Source organism: Thermobia domestica, chromosome 9 (genome assembly GCF_964235325.1).
Source record: "Thermobia domestica chromosome 9, izTheDome1.hap1.1, whole genome shotgun sequence".
In the NCBI taxonomy this organism is placed as follows: Eukaryota; Metazoa; Arthropoda; class Insecta; order Zygentoma; family Lepismatidae; genus Thermobia; species Thermobia domestica.
The window spans coordinates 99,972,920-99,993,456 of record NC_137462.1 but is presented as its reverse complement, the minus strand read 5'-3'; the positions used below and the strand labels follow the sequence as shown (position 1 = coordinate 99,993,456).

At 35.1% G+C, this 20,537-nt stretch overlaps 1 protein-coding gene across 2 annotated transcripts in view; it reads left to right on the top strand.

Annotated features, from left to right (window-relative positions):
* Positions 1-20,537, top strand: part of IP3K2 (Inositol 1,4,5-triphosphate kinase 2) — a 409,624-nt gene that overhangs the window by 216,070 nt on the left and 173,017 nt on the right. The window contains exon 1 of one of the 2 annotated variants that reach the window (XM_081771603.1): positions 55-1,629. The exons of the other annotated variant lie outside the window; for it this stretch is intronic. Coding sequence (XP_081627729.1) covers positions 1,369-1,629 — 261 coding nt within the window. The 5' untranslated portion in view covers positions 55-1,368. Of the gene's footprint in view, positions 1-54; positions 1,630-20,537 lie in introns of those variants that run through there. 2 annotated transcript variants of the gene reach the window in all.

Here is a 20,537-nt window from a genome sequence, read left to right as displayed (position 1 = left end):
AACAACATTACATACATACACACTCACACACACACACACGCACACACATACACAAACACACACATAGTCATATCGGAGATACAGCGGACGTACATTTATAAACGTTGTACGGAAACAACACACAATATGCGTCAAGATCTATGAAGTGTTATACGTAAACGGTAACAGTATAAACGCCTTGTCATTTGCGTTCAGTTTCGCTATACTTTTTTTTCTTTTTTCTTTTTTTAATGTTACAAGCCTTTTTTTGTTTTCAAGTGGAATTTGTTTCAACAAGCACGTCTTGACGTTCGTGTTCAGTGCGTTACTTGCTGAGAGTGTTGTATGAGATAACACATTGAAGTTTGTCCTTGTACTCTGTGAGTGCTAGGTAATTACTAATTACGGAACCACCAGCTGAATGAAGCACCGATAGACTGTTCCACCATCCCACGTGCTGATAGGCTAGCCAGACTCCTCAGTGTTCGTCTGTGTGTGTATTGTATTCTGTGTGCAAGGGCCGAACGCTCTGATTACCAAACTTATATGTTGATTTACGTTGTTTACCTTTTTCTCTCTGACAGTCTTTCACTGCAGGACGTTGTGATTCAGTGAAATTCTCGAATTATTTTTTTCCCCCTTCGGTCTAGTGGACGAAATAAGTTTGTGCATAATATTATGTGTTAAGTAATGAACAGTATTATAAAATAAGTTGTTCGTGGTTTATCATCGTGTTGGTGCATCGTCTCTATATGTTTAATTTCCAAGTGTTTAAACTGGAATGTTCAAGTAACAGAAACTTCAACAGGATGGAAAATACGAGAACTATATATTACTGTTCAAATTATTTCAAGTGGAAGGATTTTAGTAACTCACCATAAAAATGAAGGGAAACTAATACCCGAAACGGAAATGCTTTATTAGTGAATTGTCATGTTTTGGATTTTCTTTTTAAAAATATAAATTAGGGAAGTGACTTGTTTATATTCGGCCCTACAGTACATCTGTTACTAAAAATATCCAACAACTTTTTAAAAACAAAACCAATTGAAAATGAGTACTAAAGATTATTCAAGATAGTTGTTGCTGTTTGTGAGAAGTGTGGCTTCGAATTTTTGAGTGGGTAAATTTAGTGAGTGGTTACTTCTTGCTAAGGAGAAACCGGAACGCTTATGTTAACGAACTGTTAAAGGACTTTTTTTCTTTCTTTTTCCAAGATCCAAAATTAGGTTTTATTTCCCTATCAGAGAGAGAGAGATTATGCTGTGCGTGCTTATATGCGAATAGGTCCGACTTCAATGAGTCAGATATTCTGTTGCTGTGCGCTCTCTCAGTTCAAAGGCTGCTTCCCAGTTTCCCTCCGTTTCTATCCACGGGGGTAAGTTCGGAATGCCCGAGTGTACATGTGTCACCTTGCCGCGTGTCGAGGTGACTATTGGGCCTGAGGTCAGAGGTCATGCAACGAGAAGGCGCGCAATGGCTCATCGTTTTTCTTACAACCAAATTGCCCCTCTTTCACCGGGCTATGACCAATACCAGAAGTCCCTGTTGGAGGTCCCATGGCCTGCCGAATATGGGGAGGCATCCAGTGATGATCTGAGCTCCGAATGGGATTCCGATGCTCCAGATCCTCCACAGACAACAGTGAAGGTAAGATGACATTTTGATTTCCTAATCCGTCTTGACTTACATAAGTGTTCAGTAGTTCCTTAGCCACGGTTATTTTTTGCTTCTTCAAAATATTACTGTATCTAAGAACCCGTTCTCTTTCTCGATTAATTTTCTAGCATTTACAAAACAGTAAGCCTATGTATTCGTACACAGTCAGAGCTAGACGACAAAACTCTTAAGTGCGGTATTTTTTTTTGGCGAGTTCTAGATACGTTTTTTTTTTTTTTTTTTTTTTTTTAATATGAAGATCTAGATATCTCTCTTAATTTCCTTCACAACTATCAATATGCTAGAATTGGTGAACACGAGAAATGTCCAGTGCGTTAGAAGAACAAGGTATTAAATCGATTTCCGGGACGTGATCAATAATAATTTCAGAAGGATAGGATTGAAAGTCTCCACGAAAATACTGGTAACCCAGGTTGAGTCCGATCGGTGAAATTTCATAATTCCTAGGGTATTTTTCCCCGAGCCAACCCCTGAGATCGCAGTTACAGTTCGTTTTAGGTGCATCACCTATTACATACCCCTGCACGAGAAGTTGTTCATAAAATGAACTGAAATTTCTATATGAACATCCCACGGTTATGACCTTCAGTCTAAACAAGACGGATTGTTGATGAAAGTTACTAGTTTTGAAATAATTGGTGGAATGACAATGTGTAAGGTAACGGGAAAACACCGCGAGGAAAGCCCACGAGCATGATGTTGTCCACCGCAAACTCACATGTCTTGAGATGGAACCAGGCAGGGAGATGTTCTGCCGTTATGTGGACTTGCAGACCAGAAGAGCCAATAAATGATAAATGCAAGGAATTTGGTTTATGAAAATCTTTGTGATAAGAAGTGAGATTTTACCATACTGGGTTTGGAAACGAAGCGAGAACTTTTCGCCAGAATTCAACCACTGATCCATCGTGGGCTCCCTCATAGCTAAGCGGTTAGCGTACGCTCTTTTGGCGTGGCAGACCCGGGCTTGATTCCCGGTGGGAGCTCATGTGGTTCGGATTCCACGTTAATCAGTAGGTCCCGTCTCATATAGCTTCGCTCCTGAAAGGGACGTTAAACTCAACACTAATCCATCGTGTAGTCCTAGGTGCTGTTTTTGGTAGTTACTCTTTGTCAAAACATGTACCACATTCCTGAATGAAAAATTATCATTTTAACAATAGTTTGACTAAAAAATAGTGCTTTACAAGATTAAAGAAAGAAAAAAAAAAAAAGATTTAAAAGATCAGAAGCTAAAAATCTGAAAAGAGGTATGTAGCATTTTAAGTACACTCATGTCTAAAATTATTGTCGCATGTCTATAAATATGTTGTAGGAATATAATTTGATAACGAATTAGCCCGGTATTTCTTACAACATTAGTATGTGTATAATCAGCAAAGACACTTATGTGGCAAATTTCATGTCAAAAGAGCAGTAAATAAGAACAATAAAACGAAAATAAAACTTTCTTGTCCATCTAGCAATATTTTGTTTTACTCATTCTAATTTTCATATTTATAATTATTTTCTTATGAAATGTACCACAAATATACATTTCTCGATTATACATATAGTGTCAGTATTAAAAGTACCCTGTAAAATCAATTTCAAATTAAATTCTTACAAGAAGGCAGTTATACGACAATCATTTTGGACATGAGTGTACGTAATCACATTACTTGTTTGTGAATTCTTGCTTCGTACTTTTTTTTTTTTTTTTTTTTTTTACGAAGCCGTTGCACATATGAGTAGATCCTATAAGGAAAAATTTACTCCATAAATTAAAAAAAAAAGTGCAACTGATAATGGTTTAAAAAAGTACAACCGATAAAGGTCAGTCAGTCTACTAGCACAGTGCTTTCCAACTGGCTTGTCCCGACACTAGAGTGACGGGAAAATTTGGAGTTTTAAAATGAAGTTTTTTAATTAATTACTTGAAGTCCATTTTGAGACGGAATGATATGTCATCGCTTCCAGGGACACCAATAAGTTTAACTACATAATCACTATTTATAGAAATATATGCTTCTATTAGAGTATTTACATTGTTATAAATGAAATTAAACAAGTGCGTCGCGGTGTGGTATGCGATCAGTTAGTGTGTGTCGTCAGTCAAAAAAAAAAAAAAAAAAAAAAAAAAGCTCCACTGTACTAGAATATAATAAGGTTGAATAAATCAAAGTTATTTTTACACGAAGATTAAAGTATCCAGCAATGATGAGAAACATGAAAAATATCAATACGTATAGAAGGCTGGTATGGGCAAAAGTTTTAACTGAATTATTTCTTTTCGGCGTTATCAATGGGTGTGACCCAAATTTCTTTTTTTGTTATTGATAAAACGAAATTAGAGTAATTTGTCAAAATTAAGCTATATAGTCACGCCATTTTCTGCGAAAGTCACGATTCAATATAACAGATTTTATTTATTTATTTATTTTTGAAATATCAATACAATAAATTCAGTTGGGAGAGTTTTTGCTTTATTGGGGAAGATTGGAAAGTGTATTATCTAATATGTATGGAGAAGATAAATCTATGGTTTTGTGCCATAAAAGACTTGTAAGATTAGTATAAAATACAAGTAGATTTTTTTTTTAATTTCTAAACCGTGGAGGAGATACCGCGATATTTTTAAATTCACAATGAATTTTGAAACTAAGTGAAAAAATGCAAATAAAACTCTTTCATCGTGTTCTTCTACCATAGTATGCAGCCTAAGAGTTGGATTTGCCGAAGATACTATCTTGGAACAATTTTTTTAAAAAAGAAAATGTAGGTATTTATTAAAGCATGAAGGAATAGCTTATCAACAAACCCATCCCGTTATTTTCTCCCTTCACCAAGATAAAAAAAAATGCATATGTCTGAATGTTCAATATGATTATTTAAATTACTTGACTGTCACAAAATCTAGAAGTTGCTTTCGAGTCTCAAAATACGATACTGTTACAGAACAGCAGGGTTGGCTGGTTTAAACCAAGGTGGTTTAAACCAAAAAACGAAATATTTTCGTAAAAGTGTAAGTGTAAGTGTTAGTAAAATCTTGATGAACACACATTTGTGAGTTATCCCATTTCACTCCTGATACTATTCGTATTATATTCAGACCTAAATTCCCCATTCATTACTCAAAGATATTATACTACAAAAGCAACCTTTTTAAAAAAAAAAAAAAAAATTATGAATGTTTTTGTGATTTTTTAAAAATATAATTTATTATTCCTGTTATGCAATTATAATCAAAGAAAAATTCTAAAAACTGTTTCATTTTAATAACGTTTACTGTTGATAAAATACACCGAAATGCCGTCCCCCCTTTTTTTTGTGTGTGTGTGGGGGGTCATACAAACCAAACGATAGGCATTTATTGAAATCAGAAGTATCTTTGGTTCCTATTTATGTATAAATGGGTCAGAGTCAAAGTGGACTCAATTAATTCGTATCTTTATTCACTTTTCTTACTGATATGCAAATTAAGTCATTGTATTTCTTTAGCTTGGACTAATAAAAGTCGTAGTGAATTAACTTGGACTAAATTAGTTCTTCTGTACTCTGTAGTACTTTGAAATTGTCCATGTGTAATTCTGTATAATGGTTTCACTTGTGCAACTGTTTATCTTTTAGTCCTTCTGAAATTACTCTTGACAATTATATTAACAAGTATATAAAGATCAAAACAATGTATTTTTATCAGGAGTCCTTCGTGAGTGAGTCGGCAGACGTATCGCATTTGTGGACAATTAGTTCCGGTTTCGAATTCAAATGGAGGACAATTTCTCTCAGATGTAAGCCGAAAATCGGTTTGGATTCCGCTTTAAGCTTATGTGACCCCTTCCAACATAACCCGATAGTTGCATAATAACACCAAGGCGAATCAAACTTGTTTCTGTCCATATGTGATATAAATACATAGAGCAAATTATTAAAAAAAAAAAAAAAAAAAAAAAAAAGTTTAAACCATAAAAACCGAGTTTAAATCCCCAAAAAACCGTCTTTTTTTTATTTTTGCCAACCCTGCATCACAGAAATATTAGATTTTCTTAGAGAATTATGGGGAGGGAAGCACGGTGGCTCAGTGGTAGAACGCTTACCTCTGGTTTGATCACAGGTCATGTGTGTTTGTGGTATCCGTTAATTTTTTCGGGCTTCTCCCTATTTTCTCCACATTATCATTCCACCAAATCCATCATATTCATTCATCAGGTCATCAGTGGAACGTTAAAATATTTTTTTCTTTAAATTGGCTTTGATTTTCCTTATAGCGTCTTCACCAGTGGTAGAGCTGAATGGTATTCACCAGGTTATGGCGTTGCTGATGATGTAAATATAATAGGGGATGATAGGAGAACAATCGAAAGAAATGCAGAGGTCTTATTAAACGCTCGCAGGGACATGGGTTTAGAATTAAATGCAGAGAAAACTAAATAAAAGAACTAAAATAGAAGTAAATGCAGAGAATTGGGATATGACCCATTGTAGCGTATTTGATGCTCCAGGAACGATCATTGTTGCGCGAGGTCCTGGGTTCGATTCTCGCTACTGTAGATCTAGTTTTTATAGCCTCGCTGCTGGCAAAGGACATGAATACAAATCAAATTATTCAGTTACAGAGTAAACAGTAGATCACGTTTCATATAGTCTCTTGTGCTGAAATGGATCCTTTACATCAATTCCAAATAAACACATTTCCCCATTAGGTTCATCGAAGTTTTTAAAACCCTCCGTTGGTAACATACACCGGTGGATGGTAACATGGGGTGACTGATAACCCAATCACTATAAGTGCATGTTGTGTTAACATGAAATATATGTGCAATAACACGAACAGCTATTCTTGCCTTTCTTGGTGGACCAAGTGTGTCAGCTCTACCTTTTTACGATATTATCTGAATGATTGCTTACTTCAGACTATGAATCCGATATCTGTATTTACACACTGATTCAAACTATACTTCAATATTGACCTGTTGATTCCTAGAAACGCCATCAGTACTGCACTCAGAATCTAATTCCAACTCAGAAGAAATAGGTTTTTCAAAGTTAAGATCGGATGCAGTCACAACTGCAATTATACGTAAAAATGTTCAGTGATTTTATTAAAGGAGTTTACGAACGCGAATGGTAACAGGGGTGGCTATCACCCCAACACTCGCATAATTCACTAAAGAAAGGTGATGTAAACGAAGGAAGTTTACATAAAGGTGCACAAATTTGAGAATAGTATGTCTAGTATTAAAGAACAGAATAATCCGAGATGGGGTTACGCGTCGACCCTGTTACCAACGGAGGGTTAAGCAAATAAACGAAGCAGTAATGTGTATCATCATATTTCATCAAATAAAACTGTATTCGGAATTGGAGAAAAATTGTGAACCAGGAAAACAATTAGGTATGAAGAGCGTTCCCATAATCTCCATAGAAGTGCAATATGGGAAATAATTTCATCTAGCCTTGCACGTGAAATCTTGTCGTTTTAGGTATCATAACATTAGCAATTTCATGTAAATTTATGGATTCTTTACGTATTTAAATCCAAAATCCCTCTTAACCATACTTCTAATTTGCCATAGTTTTTACGTAAATACATTCTGAAACGCTTGTTTTTCCTCTTTTCCGCGTTCTCGTAAGTGAAGGTCATCGAGGTCTTAATTCAACCTGCTAGAAAATTAAATAACCCCGAGATATGGTGAATTCAGCATTAGTTTCGTGATTTCAGCCTTGCGTAATATACGTCTTGCTTGTGTTCAAGTTGTGGTAATGATTCAGGATCTTACAACTTAAAATTGCATACTTATTTCCAGTTACTTTTTTTTGGAAGTCTCGAAAGTGTAGGACCTTAACTCATGGGCCTCCTAGGTCTATCCCGAGTGACAAGTGCCCTTTACTTATTTTTTTGGTCTAAATTGAACGTTGTTGACGTACGTTGTTTAAGAAAGCATTAACATTAAAAGAAAAAAAAAAAACTAAGTACAAAACGAGAGCGCAACATATTGTGTTTGTGTATATGTATGAACTCAGTGTAGCTAGCTTTTGTGTTCATACGTAAGAACGGAGAAAATGATATCGCGAACTGTATAGGTTAGTCACACGCATTTCAGCTGTTATATGTGTAATTGATACTGGAATGAGAGAAATGGGGGGGAAAAAAGAAAAGAAAGAAAGAAAGAAAAAAGAAAAATATAATCTGTTGACGTCACTTTGCATGCAGATTGCAAATACAGAATAACCTAGTAATGCACTTTTTATGCTTCACTTGCGTAGAACAGTGTTACTTGTTGTAGGCTGTAGAAAACGTTTGTTGATAATATTCGAAGATTAGAACTTTGTTGTTATTATAGGAAAGAGATCACATTGATGATGGCTACAATATACAGCGTTGGGGAAAATGAAGGGAGTCGAAGGATGCAAGAAAAAAAAAAAAAAAAAGCGTGTGTGAGTTTGATGGAAATATATTCAGTGAAAAGTGTGGGATACACTGAATTGGATGCTGCCACCATAAATGAAATAGTCTGTCTCTCTCATTAATATGCTTGTGGTAATCACATTACCCACTGCTACCTTGAAATTTCCAAAGGAGCAAAAATATGATTGTCTTGAGCTATTTTAATGATGCTCTTTTTTCTTCTTCCTTTCTTCTCGAGTGACTTGAACAATTATAGGTACCTCACTATTTTCGAGTTGGTTACCCATGGCTACAAAGGTTTTTACATGGTTCTGATCAGCCACTTCCTACACTTCGCCAACGTACACAATGCTATTGAATGAATATTAATGCGCTGTATAGCGTGTTTCTTTTCTCTTTTTCTTTCTTTTTTTTTTTTTTTTTCTTTCTTGAAGATATGCAGCAAGTGAAAGTTCAATATTCGGAAAACAACCGTAGATAAAAGCATTATTTACACTGTTTTTAAAAAAAGTCTTTTCTTTATCGTTAATTATTATTAGTATCAGTACTCATTTACCCCAGAACCTGTGACTTGTTCACGATATGTACGAGTCGTAGTAACGGTATAAGATCGTACCGTACCGTATTATTTTCGTAATCGTTATGACTTTGAAAGAAATGTAAATGTAATGAGATAATATATTGAGCAATACCATGCAATACTATAACAAATAGCCAGTGGCTTCTTTATTTGTATTGTATTGTATAACTCAAAGTAAGATACGGCTCTGGTCTCATCTGCTGAAGCTCTCTTTAAGACCCTCATCAAGCGTTTTATTCTGCCAATAGGAAAATTATAGTACACATATTATGGTTAATGAGAGATTACCTAAAATTGTGATTTAACTCTTAAACTTTTTTGTGTTTGTTTGTTTAACTGCAATATTGTTCAAAGATCAATCGATACAGCCTATCGATCAATCGACAGATCACATCGATCTGAAGAAAATAAGATGTTTGAGTGTACGTTTTCATCCATATTTTTCGATTTCGAATAATAACTTTTATGGCAACTAAAAAGTATGCTGTTCGATTTCATTCTGCTGAGACGGGTTGCTAATGTCGTAAGAAAGAGTTTAATGATAAGAGTTTTTCGTTTCAAGAAGTGGCGTGGTTCTTGAGTCAATTTTTAGATTTGCAATTATTTTTGCATTTTTCTCAAAAAAACTATGCATGAGTTTCAACAGTCATGCATTGTTCACCTCAATAAGATTATCGATTGGTAAATAGGTTTCATTTTTGGACAATTTATTTTTCGTTAAATGCTAATATTATATTTTGTAGCATATACAGTATGTATAGTGTTAAGTAGCACGTTATCTTCAAACGATGAGACACACACATTTCTAACAGTGACACGCAACCGTAATATTAACATACATGCCATTTATGAGAGTTACTACCAATATTTTTTCTCGGAACCGTACATTAGATACCTGTTCAACGTTCACAGCTCTGAGACTATTATTATTATTATTATTATTATTATTATTATTATTATTATTATTATTATTATTATTATTTAATGAATACTATCTGAGAAGAAAAGTGCACTGCAACGGTACCCTCATCGGTGTTCTTGATGTCAAGGTTCCACAGCAGATTCACTTATTCCTGTAAAGGTCTGAGAGCAAGGTTACATATACAAAGTAACGATAAAAGAGTGAGCTTCGTAAAGATTGCTTTGTGTACAATGCAAACAGTGTATAATGAGGATACATACTGTATAGTGCATAGCCAACAACAAAATTGTTTCCTTCTTTATACATACTTACAGGAACGATTTACTGTTAGATGTTCTTAAGAATGATTTGCAAGTATTTACGTACGAACGGGGTCTATCTTTCATGTATGTGTGTTTTCAGTAGCCTATATTCCTTGAATAACCTAGGTATCATATTTGTTTTCAGGAAAAACGTAATAATAGTTAAAAAAAAAAAAAAAAAAGTAGACAATCTAAAGAAAGAAGGGGAAAAGTGTGAAGTTCAACTTTTATTACTTTCGGAGTCTAACGTTCCGCCGGATTTTTTTTTTTTTTCTAAAATTTGTATTTCAGAGCAACTTTTTCTTTCCTCTTCTTAGTAGTTGCTCCAAGGTTACTGTTTCTAGTTTTTCACGTAGGTGTTGTTCTCCTTGAGACTTTAGTTCATCTGCTGCTACTACCACCACATTATATGCTTCTCCGTTTTTTCGTATTCTTAATATTCAGTATTTTGTTTTCATACTTATATTATTTTTTTCTAAAGACAGGTCTCTCTTTCTCATCGGTTATTAGTTGATTGCCATACTGGTATGGTAGTTCGAATTAAGTATTTGATTGTTATAAACGTCTCCTCTTTGTTGATAAACCAAGTTTTATCACACCTTTTTGAAATTTTGGACACAAAATTATCCTATGTTATTTTCAAGTCTTTCAGGGATATGTGTCACGAAATTGATCGTAATTTAGTCCTGAAATGCATTTTTAACTTTGGAAATATACAGGGGCGGATCCAGGATATGATCAAGGAAGGGGCTAAACCATATTTTACCGTTTTATCCAGTGTAAAGCAGGATTGAAGCCCATTTTATCCAGTGTATATCTGAGCGTCAAGGGGGGACTATAGCCCCTATAGCCCCCCTTGGATCCGCCACTGGAAATATACATTTTTTTTTGTTGTTGGTGGTGGTGGTGGTGGGGTCTGACAAGCTATGGAATACTTAGATGAATGTACGCATACATTTTGAAACAAAAGAAATTAATGAAACTGTGTAACTGCGATTGCCTTAATGTAGAAAACTAAAGTAGTTAGGTAGTTTTTATGGACCAGTCATGTGAATTTCTAGTTCAGAGAATCAAGAGGTAAAAGTCAATCAGAAAAGGTAGGGGGACGGATGATTTCACGCCGTCTCCCGTGCCTATCTTTGTCCATTTTATTTTTTTCAGGAAGTGGAGGAACACCATAGATATTTTCCGGAAGTAGGGGAACGGCGTACATCCGCGTTAGCTCTCACTTTTACCCCTGAGAGTACCGTTAAGTAGACTTATAATATGTGCTCGCTTCAAAATAAATCCAAGTGTACTGCATAAGACATAAGCAGGCACTTCACTCTGAACATTTACAGCATAGATTTGAAAAGATTTAGCTAGGAGCTGAATTTATACTCAGGGGTGCCCACAAAGGGGGGCTATGACGCAAACTGCGTCATTGAAATATTTGGGGGGGTTTAAAAATATACATAAATCTTTGAAGGGGTGTAAAAATTAATCGAAAAGATTTTTTTCATGGAAGAACACCTACGGATAGACAATTGAGGGGGTGGTGCGTCATGGATATGAGGGGGTGGGCACCACTGTTATACTTGTACATTAAATCTGGTTTATCATTGTGGTAAAAATCAATTCATAGTAAACGTGGTCCGTAAATAATAATAATAATAATAATAATAATAATAATAATAATAATAATAATAATAATAATAATAATAATAATAATAATAATAATAGTTCGTCCAATAACATGTAGTCTGTGTCCTACAGACTCCAGCAATGATTATTTCAGGGGTGGCTCTCGGTAAAGCCCCCCTCTCTCTTTTTTCTCTCCCTCCCTCCATCTCTCCCTCCCAGAGCTACAAAATTCTCCCTGGGACAAATCTCACATATTGAACATGGGAGGGAACTTTTGAAATCATCACTGGATTCCATTGTATACAGTAGTTGTGGGGTTAAAATTAAGAAAAAGTTCGCATAGACTTGCCAACTTTTACGGAATGACCAAATCCTCCCATCTCTTGGAGACAGTTAATATAATATTTTGAAATATCATATTTATTCTTTGGTTTCTCCATTTCCTGTTTCTCGTCAGTTGTTTGCGCAAGAAATTCAGGTCATTGTTCCTTATAGTGACGGTCTGGATGCTGACGTCCCCGTTAACCTCCAGTAAATCAAATAAAATTTGAGAGAGTCAATTCGATGTCTGTAAGGAAAGATAGAAAAAAAAAGTCCCTGAAACTGCTTAAAGCCAACCTTCAAATTTGTCTCATTTTGAAGAGTAATAGCCATTTTTGATTTTAGAGTACCAGCTCGTTCCACCAACATTCGTTAAGTAACTTACAAACCATTGATTAAAACCAGTTCTATAAAAGTGTAAATAAATAACAGATGTCGGTGTAACGGTCAATTTTTTAAATGAGATTTTAATACTATTCTGCTAAACTATACGTTTCTTTATTCTAGCGATTCTTCATGAAATTGACATGGAGTATATGTGTAGGTATTGATCTTATTTTTAGACCTGTAACTTTTAACTGAATGCTTGATGACGTCACAGTTTCCTATTCCTCCTCCTTAGTAAATCACACGGAGAGGAAAAGATGCAGGGAGTAGGGAAGAAACCTGACGTTGAAAGACGGCAAACAACAAGATTGATAACATAAATCGATGGTTTTTGCAGGCATACTAATCATGGATTCATGAATATATTGCGTACACTGCCAACATTTGCCTATTCCACTCTCTTACCTCATTACCCCCACCCCCACCCTTGCTCGTACTTTTACGTCATTCATCAGTCAGTGAAAATTACCTTTTTTTTAAATACCGTGTACACATTCGCAATATCAAGACTGCTAGCGTTATACCATACACAGTTACTAAATCTAGTTTGACGAAGTTTGGTAAAGTACTGTAATTAGTGGAAGTGTAAATACAGTACCATTACTTTAACTGGTTCAGTTTCAAAAATAAAATCTCTTTCGATTAACTTTATATTTTGCTGTGCTGATGAAGTCATTTAAAAACAAGTCGTCTCTAGTACTTTCGTTAGAATCTTGAAAATACAGACATTTTCAAGGCAAGAAAACCTTGCTTCACTCACTGCTTACAGATCATCTCTTAGCAGGGAATGGAATGGAATGGAATGTTTTAAATCTTCAGCTAAGCGTCTCCTTTGGTGCTTCACTACTTACGAGGAGTGGAAAGAGCATGAACCAGTGCGGATGCTTAAAATGATTCCTGGATCTGATGGTCTGTAACTCCAAAAAAAATAGGTGAAAAATAAAAGAACAATCAAATTTAACCTTTTAAAAGGAAGTATAGAAACAAAAGGGCTACTGACTTTGATGTATCGCTGTTAAATTCTCAAGTTGTATAACATAATTGACAATAATGTTAAAGACAGATACACAGGACAATTTGTGTTTAGTCTGCGATTTAAACTTAGTGAGAATTACCACTAGAATTTGAAATTTATAGAGGCAAATGCTCCTGAACGAAACTGGTAGATTTGTATAGGGAGGGGGCGTGGGGAAAGATTGATTAATTAGTTGAAATTTCCTTTTTGAACCTATGGTATAGGATATGTGGACATACGGCCTAACATGGGATCCGAATCACATCAAACCAGGTCTCGCTTGCAGAAGACGCGTGTACTAGCCATATAGCCACGACGAAGCGTAAGGAAAAGTGTGATGGATAAAAACACACAATCTTCTAACAAACTAATATTGCAAATGTGTATTTTTTTTACATAGTACTGTTAATATGTTAAGTCTTTTAGATAAGCAAAGCAAAGGAGAATTTTCTCTCACTCAAAATAATGAGACCTGTCCATCCTGGCTCCGGCTTCGTGCTACTGAATAAGAACATTACGTTAAGTGTTACGAAAAATAGATTTTAATCGTAAAACAATATTTTATTAATACTATTTTTATTGGTCAAATTGTGCTGTGCATTTTCCCTTGTATTAAGATATTCTAATCCCTTTGGGAGGTAGAAGATTTATAGTGTGTGCCTAATTCTGTGTGCTGTTACACATTAAGGTTTTCCGTGTTTCATTAATCAAGAGATCGCCCGAAAAAGAGGACGTGAAACTCGGTCATTGCAACATAGGGAAAGAACATGAGGTTTGGAACATGTCCAATGTATGGATCAACTCTCACATTAAACGATGTGCATTCAACGTGTATATGTTGTATGTAAATTTTTCATAGTGAAAAACAGTTGTAGTACTGTTTAAAAAAAAAAAAAAATCAACATTGTCATTAATCTAATAAATCCTGTTCCCACTCAATTTTTATTCCTTTGTTTAAACTAGATGATGGAGTTTTAACCCGGATACTTAAATTTACTTTTTGATTTAATTTGTCGGTCGTTCTGTAATTCAGAATAATATACAAAAAGGAAAGTAAGTTTGTTATACATATTCATTAATTGATAGGTTTGATTGGTGTTCAGTGTTCCTTTCAGCTCCGAGAGTATGTAAGACGTGGACCAAGAGGTTTAAGGTGGAATCCGAACTATGATGGATTCAGATTTCAAGGCGCTCCCATCAAGAATCGAACCCAGGACCCCGTGCACCAAAGACGCGCGGGGAGTACTGCATATTCATTGATTACACTTTCCAATCTTTCGTTGACACAAATAATTTTATTTGTATTATGAAAGTGTATTATTATTCACTTTGTACTTTGTCAAAGAGATTAGCATTAATATAAATAATATAAATAATAATAATAATAATATAATAAAGTATCTGATCTTGGCAAGTTAATTTTGATGTTTGTTTAGATAGGAAATACACATTTTCCGTAACAAGTAAACTGTAACACTGTTGATTGTGGCTAAATAAAGGGTTTAGAGGTCGAATCAAGAATCGAAGCTATCTCACGTGTTGGTATTAGGCCAATGACATGATTACTGCATTTTCTTTTGAGCTGAATAGCTAGAATTTTATTTAACGTACAAAGTCGTAGCAGTAGTCAAAATAAAGAATTGAAACTTTCTTAATGGATTTATCCTCATCATCGTTGTAATGATCGCTATTTTCTTTTCCTATACAGTATATATAATGATACTAAGAGCATTGAACCTCAAGCGAAATTTTTAAATGGTACATACTGGATTGTAATCATTACAGTGGAAAACAATGTTTGCAACTTTGATTTCCTACAAATGTGAGAAAATTAAAAGCCAGCCAATTTTGTCAGTAAAAGCAAGTATATGTAACAACGGCAAAGAGAATGACTTCTATATAGGAAATGAAGCACTGAGGGGGGGGGGGACCATACTAACACAGATAAAATAACTATTCCAGCCTATGATATTCAGAGAGAAGTTCCATCATTTCAGAAGTAAGTTAGAATTTCCGACATGAAGAGGTGTTTCATCTGTATTAATACATGACATTGCTGTTGAGCCAAAATGTTAATATTTTTTGCTTTTGCACTATTTTTGAAAATAATAAATATCTACAAAAAAATGGTTTGTTTAAAAAAGAAACTAAACTTTGAATCTTTATTCTGCCACTTTTTTTTTATTATTATTATAATCATTCGCCTATATTTGTTATCTGTCTCTTTTAACGTAATGGATGCAACCTCTGAAAGTTGAGAATTATTTTGAGGTGGTTTAATATGTTGTTTTACAAATGTGACTTGAGACCCTTTTAACGTTTTCACTGAAGACCCTTTTAACGTTTCCACTGAAATAAGAGTTCAAAGGGTTCTTTCTTGCGTATCCAAGTTATCTCCTCGTAGTGTGAGATGTACGAATTTCTTTTCTGGTGGAAAGTTACTGCCTGCGTAGGTCGACAGATGCTTCCACTTTTTTCCACCCACAACACTATCAGCATGTCTTTCCTTCTATCAGCTCAGCTGGTTGTTTTGGTTTGGTTTGGTGTTGCGTCTCTTTCGTTTCGTCAAACTAAATGAGATACAGAAAGCGGGTGAAGGTCATGCAGCTTCATCTCTAAATAACTACTACAAGAGCTCCTTTGTAACGATTTTTTATTTTCTATATTGGAATTTTTAGTATGCAAAAAGTATGTATTGTTACTAGCGTGTACTACATATCTCCTAATATATCCTAGTTATACACACACACACACACACACACACACACACATATATATATATATATATATATATATATATATATATATATATATATGGTAATTCTATACGAAGAAAATTTGGAGAACTATATCTTTGCGGCATTCTTAAAAGAAAATAATCTATAATGGTCAGGTCTATAATGCTAAAATGAATGATAGTAGTTCATTTAAAATTTTGAAAGCTAGTCAAATTTTATAAGTTTCGGGTCAGATCTTTTATTTATTATTATTATTATTATTATTATTATTATTATTGTAAGATCATGGCTAAAATATGATGCTCTTCTCTACTCATGTTTATGAGAACTTTTTATTCTATTATCTTTGTGGTTTTTTTATTTTGCGACTATACCAGAATCACTCTAAAACTTGCTCAATATAGCTGAAATAGATGTGGAGATATCAATGGTAACATACGGAGCAGTTTTTAGGCTACCATTCCTCAACGAGAAGACCGATCATAACTACCTCGGTTTAAAATCGTTACACCATAACCACAACCAGTGTATAAAGTTATCTCATTGTAGTATAAATAGTTTTGAACAAACAAATGATAATACACGGGGCAGCTTTTGGCCACTGTTCCTCAAGAACTATCATTTCAAACTGAGTGCTGTGTGACGTAATGTGCTACTCTCCTTCCTAGTAAAGCACACGGATAGGAGAAGCAGCATGCAGGAAACTGCGTTGGGAAAGAGCAAAAGTGACAAGCAAACAATATCAAATAGCGTAGTTGATGGTTTTGCTGGCATAGTACTCACGAATCCAGAATTATCTTGTTCTCCTCTTCTTTGCTCTATTCTCTCTCTTTCTCTCTTTCTTTCTTTCCTGTTTCTGCGTCTGTAAACGCGGGATTCTATGTCATACATTTCCAGTTGGAAATAACATTCAACAGTAATGATCAATAATAATCATGAACGATGATCACTATCAACGTACAAAATGTAGTAAATGCAGCTCAAATAGTCTTGAAATAAATAAATTATGGGACAGGAGAGAAAGAGAGAGAATAATCAATCATAACCATATTCCTTTAGAACCATATTCCTAGGGTTACCACCCGTTCCGTATTACTGGGACAGCGCCAGTTTGAAATGTCTCTCATGGTATTCCGCCGGCGGTTTACATTTTTTGTCTCCCGGTTTCCAGTCGTGTTACAAACTATGTTCTGCCCTCATTGCAATATTCTAATAATAATAATAATAATAATAATAATAATAATAATAATAATAATAATAATATAATGATAATAATAATGTACTTCTACATTAAATCACACTTTAATATTATTAAAGCACATTAAGTCATGGCTTACTGTTCATAGCCTATACAATCTTTGGGTCTGAGAACGTGTTACTTTACTAACCACTGTTACCAACAGGATTGACATAAAAATGGCTCTTGGCTGGTTAGGTACTCCAAAAAGGAGTAAAGGTAAATCTCCCACTAAAGTGTCCTGGTTTGGAAAATTTAGGCCTACCTGTCACTCAAGTGTGTCGCTTTGGAATAGTAGAAATGTGGCAACCCTAGGTGTATCCATTAACCACTATCAACAATCGTTCGTTCTAGACCAATCAGCCGTATAGAAGAAGCACGTAAATGAACAGATATGGACTTCGCTTCTCAGCTCAGGAAGTGGCAAAATCTTGTATATTCTTCTCAGTGTCTTATACAGCACCTTCAGGGATTTGTAATCCTATTAGTCGTTAAGGATGTAGGCTATTTTGTGTACATATGCTTGCAACCATTTTCAATTTCTTGTGTGCTGCTGATTTTGGTGTCTTCGCCAAGAAAATTATCCAGTTACTCACTGATCCTTGTATCGCTATAAACTACCTCTATGGCCTATGGAACCCAGAGTTCAATGTCGCGTTCACAAAAGCTCTCCATTGACATCTGACCTTAGCCAACTGGATCCAGCTTCTACTTTGTATTCCTATTTCTGCGAGATCCATCTTAATATCGTCCTCTTTGTTCCAGATGAGTATAATGAGTTTGTGTATCTTGTTCCACGATTTTTTCCCTCCAGTTAAAATTAATTGGGTTGTTTCGTCGGCTTTCTTTAATATATAAGCGCGATGTTGATATCCTTTCTTAAATTCATTGATACCCTTATACTCCGAATGCTTTTATTTTTACTACCATCTTCATGTTCATTAATATAGCTTTCAGAAATTTGCATTTCTTTATTCTAAACGTTTTGGAAGTTTCCCACTTGATGTCAACGAAATTTTGTAAAGTTATATCGTTCGGATTTTGTAATAATCGCAGTTTTATCTGTTCTCTCTTCTCTGCTAGTTTAGTTTGTTCCTGGTTGAACCATAGTGTGTTCTATGTATTTCTGCGTGTCCCAATTTTTCTTTTAGTCCCGGGTTCGATTCCCGGTGGGGGCACTCGGTCGTAAAAGTGTAAAACGCTTTTTCAGGCCAAACACTCTGAATGAGGTTTTCCTCATTCATATCAGGCAAATACCGGGGTGGTATTGGTACTAACTTATAGGTCCCATGCCGCTTCCTTCCTTCCCTTTTCCCGGATAGTATGCTCGCCGAGGGACATCATCCCTCAGAAACATGACGGGCTAAATGATCATAGGTGCCAAAAACCCAGAAATCTAAATCTTAAATCCAATTTTTCTTTTGCTCAAATTTTAGCTATCCCAAATTTCACCTAGTGCGCTCTAAATCTTCTAAAACCGAGAATTTGTTCGGCAATTCAGTCTGGTATTTCCCCTCTCAGCTGGTTCTCCTATAATTTCTTTTAAATTAAATCTCGTATTTTTCAGATTATGAATACTTACTTTATTCAGCGATAATCTGTTATTATCGCTGTCCCAGGTAGTGATTAGTGTTAGTCAGCTCCTCTGAACGACCAAACATCAATTATGCTATAGACTTTTTTCTTCTGTCTATTAGAACGTGGTCAATTTGATCAAGTATATTTTAGCCTCACGCCAAACCCTTAAGCTGGAGGACAACCCCTCGTCGTGTATTCGCGGCTGCCTATTCATATATCCACAGCTAACCTCTATATTTAGAGGGAGTTTCCTCGATCCGCAATCTGAGGACGTGCCATGCCGTGGTGACAGGAACCCACATTAGACGGCTTTGTATCACTGGAGAAACTATAAGAGTACAGTGACTGTCATAAATTTTGGTGCAATTAGAAACGGTGCGTTATATCGAAGATACGTTTCCTGACCATTTGTAACTTTCTGGTGGGCCAATGAGGGAGGCCAATTTGAATACTGTGTTTCTCATGTTGTTGTACTACTTTTGATTAATCAACGTGGTGAAGTTCGTTTCTATGGCCTTGTTATTTTTGTAGGTACGATCTTATATTTGAGGGACAAAATTTATGGCAATATATAGGTGTATATAACTAAGTTAGCAATGATTCTTTACAAATAAATGCGCTCAATTCACACAGAAACTCTTGAGTGTGTTTGTATGATACTGAGCACTTTGTAGGTTCCACTAAAACCTAACAGTTGAAGTAAACAAGCAGCTATCTTCAGATTTTTCATCCAATGAAAACCTGAAACGTTGGCAGGAGGAAAAGGAAAGATTTTGCTTATAAATATATTTTCTTATAGGTTTTACTCTGGGAGAAATCACTTTTGCCTGAGTCCATGCCCCCTAGTGTTTCCATGGAACTTATATTTCCATGGAAGTTACTTTGGTGATAGGAATGTTAGTAATACGAGCAAACCTGGGATAATATCCATGAGCAGGCAGAATCACATCAAAGTCCCTTATTTCTTATTTAACCGCGTGCTTCTGCAATATTTCCGGTTTACACCAATCGATTCTAAGAATATTTTTTTATAAGAAATAAAGAATTACACTACTACAAATTACCTTTGTTTCGCCAGCGGCTGATTTTTCTTTCTTTTATTTCTTAAAATATCTTTGGCAAGTTTATTTTCTCTGTCAAGTGTAATGAAGTTGTAAGACAAGTGTCAGTCAAACGTTTTGTGATTTCCAAGAACTGTTGAGGACTTGACCCACTTGAGCTTCGACAAATGATCCTTCTTTCTCCAGAAAGTGCTCCAAAAGGTAAAAACTTTTCATTTACAATGATCTTTAGTTCCTTTTAAACTTTTCTTTTCTTCTTTGAAAGAACAAGAGCTATGATCAAAACTTATTAGGTACTTAAATAGAAACACTTCTAACACATTCTCTGCAAGTACTGGCTACTTCTTGCTAAATAAATATTATATCAATCAATAAATAAATCCTTATACTCATCTCCCTATGAAACTACTGTACCAATAAATGAATGCTCAGCTCATGGCCCCAGGGAAGGTGTTAATTTCTACGGCCTGCCCATCTTCGGATGGGAATGAAATTGTACTTTAAAAAATTGACATCAGTTTATCCTCAAATGTAAAATTTTTCGTTTAAATTTCAAAAATAGATGAAAACCTCATATACTTAGTGTACGAGAGGGTATATAATACTGACCAGGATTAAATTCATGGATGTAAGATTCTCATTATCCTCTTTACTATATCTACCAGTTTATTTTACTAACAATCTTTTTTTAATTCTCGGTTTGACAAACATGTTCGCGATTACATC